The sequence below is a fragment of the Odontomachus brunneus genome, unplaced genomic scaffold (assembly GCF_010583005.1).
Source record: "Odontomachus brunneus isolate Ranch 3 - 2012 unplaced genomic scaffold, Obru_v1 Obru_scaffold_057, whole genome shotgun sequence".
Classification (NCBI taxonomy): Eukaryota; Metazoa; Arthropoda; class Insecta; order Hymenoptera; family Formicidae; genus Odontomachus; species Odontomachus brunneus.
In genome coordinates, this window is record NW_022639507.1 from 1,404,698 (window position 1) to 1,407,803 (window position 3,106).

At 32.9% G+C, this 3,106-nt stretch overlaps 1 protein-coding gene across 8 annotated transcripts in view; it reads right to left on the reverse strand.

The window, feature by feature from the left end:
* LOC116845740 (methylcrotonoyl-CoA carboxylase subunit alpha, mitochondrial) overlaps positions 1-3,106 on the reverse strand; it is a 7,969-nt gene continuing 4,863 nt past the window's right edge. The window contains exons 6-11 of one of the 8 annotated variants that reach the window (XR_004378311.1): positions 2,014-2,223; positions 1,395-1,889; positions 967-1,152; positions 790-896; positions 524-648; positions 1-379 (exon numbers count right to left, since the gene is read on the reverse strand). Coding sequence is in view for 2 of the 8 variants with exons in the window: in XM_032818786.1 (XP_032674677.1) it covers position 648; positions 790-896; positions 967-1,152; positions 1,395-1,889; positions 2,014-2,223 (999 nt within the window). In the remaining 6 variants the exon portion in view is untranslated. Of the gene's footprint in view, positions 380-457; positions 897-966; positions 1,153-1,394; positions 1,890-2,013; positions 2,224-3,106 lie in introns of those variants that run through there. The other 7 variants (XR_004378310.1, XR_004378312.1, XR_004378307.1 and 4 more) reach the window with 7 other exon arrangements.

The window sequence follows — 3,106 nt, forward strand, 5'->3', positions numbered from 1 at the left end:
TGTTATTGTACCTTTAATTAATTACAATTATTTACTGACTGGTTTTTTCCATAAAACAATATGATTACCTTTTTCTACTAAAATATTAGTAACAATCAATATTAAATGCAATCTTTGGAATATAAAAATTCATATACAAAAATACATATATATATAAAAATCATATATAAAAGAAATAATGCAATATTTTAAGGCTATTATACTAACATAATTCCATTACATGCCTAAATATATAAGTTTGGATTAGACATTATAAAATATCATAAATTGTCGTGTGATATTTGCACATATACTTAACTAAAATGAGTGCATCCAGTATTGCAACCGCTCATTGAATGCTCAGGGAGCTGTTGCATCCAACTGACATATTCCTTTAGACCTAAAAAATATACACCAATTAGGTGCAAAAGTTTACTGAGTGCTCAATGAACGGTTACAATATTGAATATATGATGAATAATTTTGATAAAGATCCAATTACATATCACATAGCTATTTACAAAACGAAAACCACAGTGCTTACAATATATCGCAAAATCACGTATTCCTAGGTTGATGCCGCGTCCCTTATTTTATATCATTCTACTGAAGTGAATTTAAATGTTTATAAAACATTGAAAACAAATCCATGAAGGATACAGCATCAGCCTGAAAGCAAAATATATTAAACATTTCTCCACAAACCTCAAATCTAAAATATTGGATTATAAAAATTACATATTGTACATATTGTTTTATCAACAGTGATGCTCCCTTTATGTATATTGTGTCATAAAAAAATATAATTACTAAAGAGTCTCCGTCATTTTTATAAGAAGCTTATTTTTAGCAACGTTGTCACCTATCGAGCATAACACTTCTTCGATAGTTCCATCTGCAGCTGCCTTTATGATATGCTGCAAATGCAATATTGTTGAATACATCGTACATATATTAAAATTAATAAACCCTAATAAAATAATTTACCTCCATTTTCATAGCAACAATAACTATTAGTGAGTCGCCTTTCTTTACAATATCTCCTTTGTTGACAAAAATTTTATCAACTAAACCAGGCATCGGGCTTAACGCAGTATATGGATTTTGTTCCGCTTGACTTGTAAATGCAGTCACGAATTTTGGAGTTGGAATAATCAGCTGCCATTCGCGATCCTATGCACAAAGATTCTATGAACTTTATAATCGAAGAACTTGTCTTCAAAAGTTTGTGTTAAATCTGCATATAAAAAAATAAAGATTGTTCTCTCTATAAAGTTAGAGAAAACTTTATAATCTTACAAGCATCACAACTTATTTTTTTAATAAAGATATGTATTTTATATCTTTTTACGTCTATGAAATTTTTTTCATCAATATTATCTTGTTTCATTTGTAGTACTTTTATGATTATTTACCTTAGTAAATATATGCAACTTATTATCAAGTTTGACTGTCTCTGCTTTAATGATAATCCCGTCAATTTCCGCGGACAACTCTAAAGTATCATCCTTCTTTCTCAAAGTTCCATTCACTTTTCTCCAAGATCCTAGTTTATTAACTCGCATTATATACACGTCAGGTTCGATATATTTCACTTCTACCATGTGACTCTCATTTTCAATGTTAAAATGAAACGTATGTTTTAATACGTGATTCAATCTTAGTCCAGTTTCTACAGCGAAAGGACTGAAAGGGTCTTTAGTTTCTATAGATGTATTTAAAGAGTTCATCTCTTCATGTAGTATCGAGGCAAGAGCAGCCTGAACAAGTATTTCGTTGGGTATGTGTAACTTAGGGAATAGTTGCGCGAAATTTTCCTTGATGAAATCTGTGTGTACCAAACCATTTTGAAATTTGGGATGAACACAGAGATCCTTGATAAACTCAATATTTGTATCTAGACCAGCTATCTGAGAAAGCAAATAACAGACGCAAAATTTACTCAATGATAAATACAGATAAATATGTTATCAATACCAAATATCTATCTATAAATTTTTTTGTAACTTTGTACAACTTCTTTATATCACTTACGTTGTATTCACTGAGCTGTGATCTAAGTATATTGAGAGCTTCGGTCCTGTCTTTTCCCCAGACCACCAATTTTGCTATCATCGGGTCGTAATGCACGGACACTTCATCGCTTTGTCGTACACCAGTTTCGACTCTAATATTGTTTGTAGCTTCAGGAGATCTCAAATAGACAAGTTGACCGGCTCCTGGCAAGAAACCATTCCTTGGGTTCTGTGATGTCACAACGTATTTGTTCAACAACAAATGTGATTACATATATTTACTACAATATGGAATATGGATAATATAATAGATGAATATGGATAATATAATAGATGAGATGTATAATAAATTTATATAAATACCTTATATTTATACAGTGTCCCAGAACAATCTACGAAGCTCTCGTGAGAACGTAGAGCAAAGTGAACATAACATTCCTACATTGTTTTGCGATATTCGCAATAATAATCGAGAAATTAATTGTGAAAGATTCAGATAAGATTAAGAAAAAGCGTGTGCTGAATAGTTGGAGGAGGAGCGCTTAACCACAGTGCGGACCTAATAATGTAGTATACGGATACCGGCGCGCGGTGAGTGGAAGAACATCGCGTCTCTGTCTGTGCTTATATCCAGTGATGCGATTTCGAGCCCGTGCACGTTGGCTAACCACAGATATTTGCACGATGTTCTTTCAATTATCGTGCACCGGCATCCGTGTGCTATATTACTGGGTTCGCGCTGCAACTCGAATGCTTCGTCCTCTACCATTCAGCACACGCTTTTCCTTAATCTTTCCCAATTAATTTTTTGGTTATTATTACGAATATCGCAAAACGGTATAGGACTTTTATGTTTACCTCGACCCGCTCTACGTTCTCACGAGAGCTTCGTATATTGTTCTGGGACACCATAGTAATATCTTATATCTACCTATTATATACAGGGTGTTCAAAAAGTCCCGGACCGGTGAAATATCTCGAAAACTAAGCATTTTAGAAAAAAATGTTTCAGATAAAAGTTGTGGCGTTTAAAAAGATGTATTTACTGATCACATCAGTTTGACCTTGGGTTGCGTAGCGAAGGTCAGGTCAAGGTCACATTAATTTTTTTA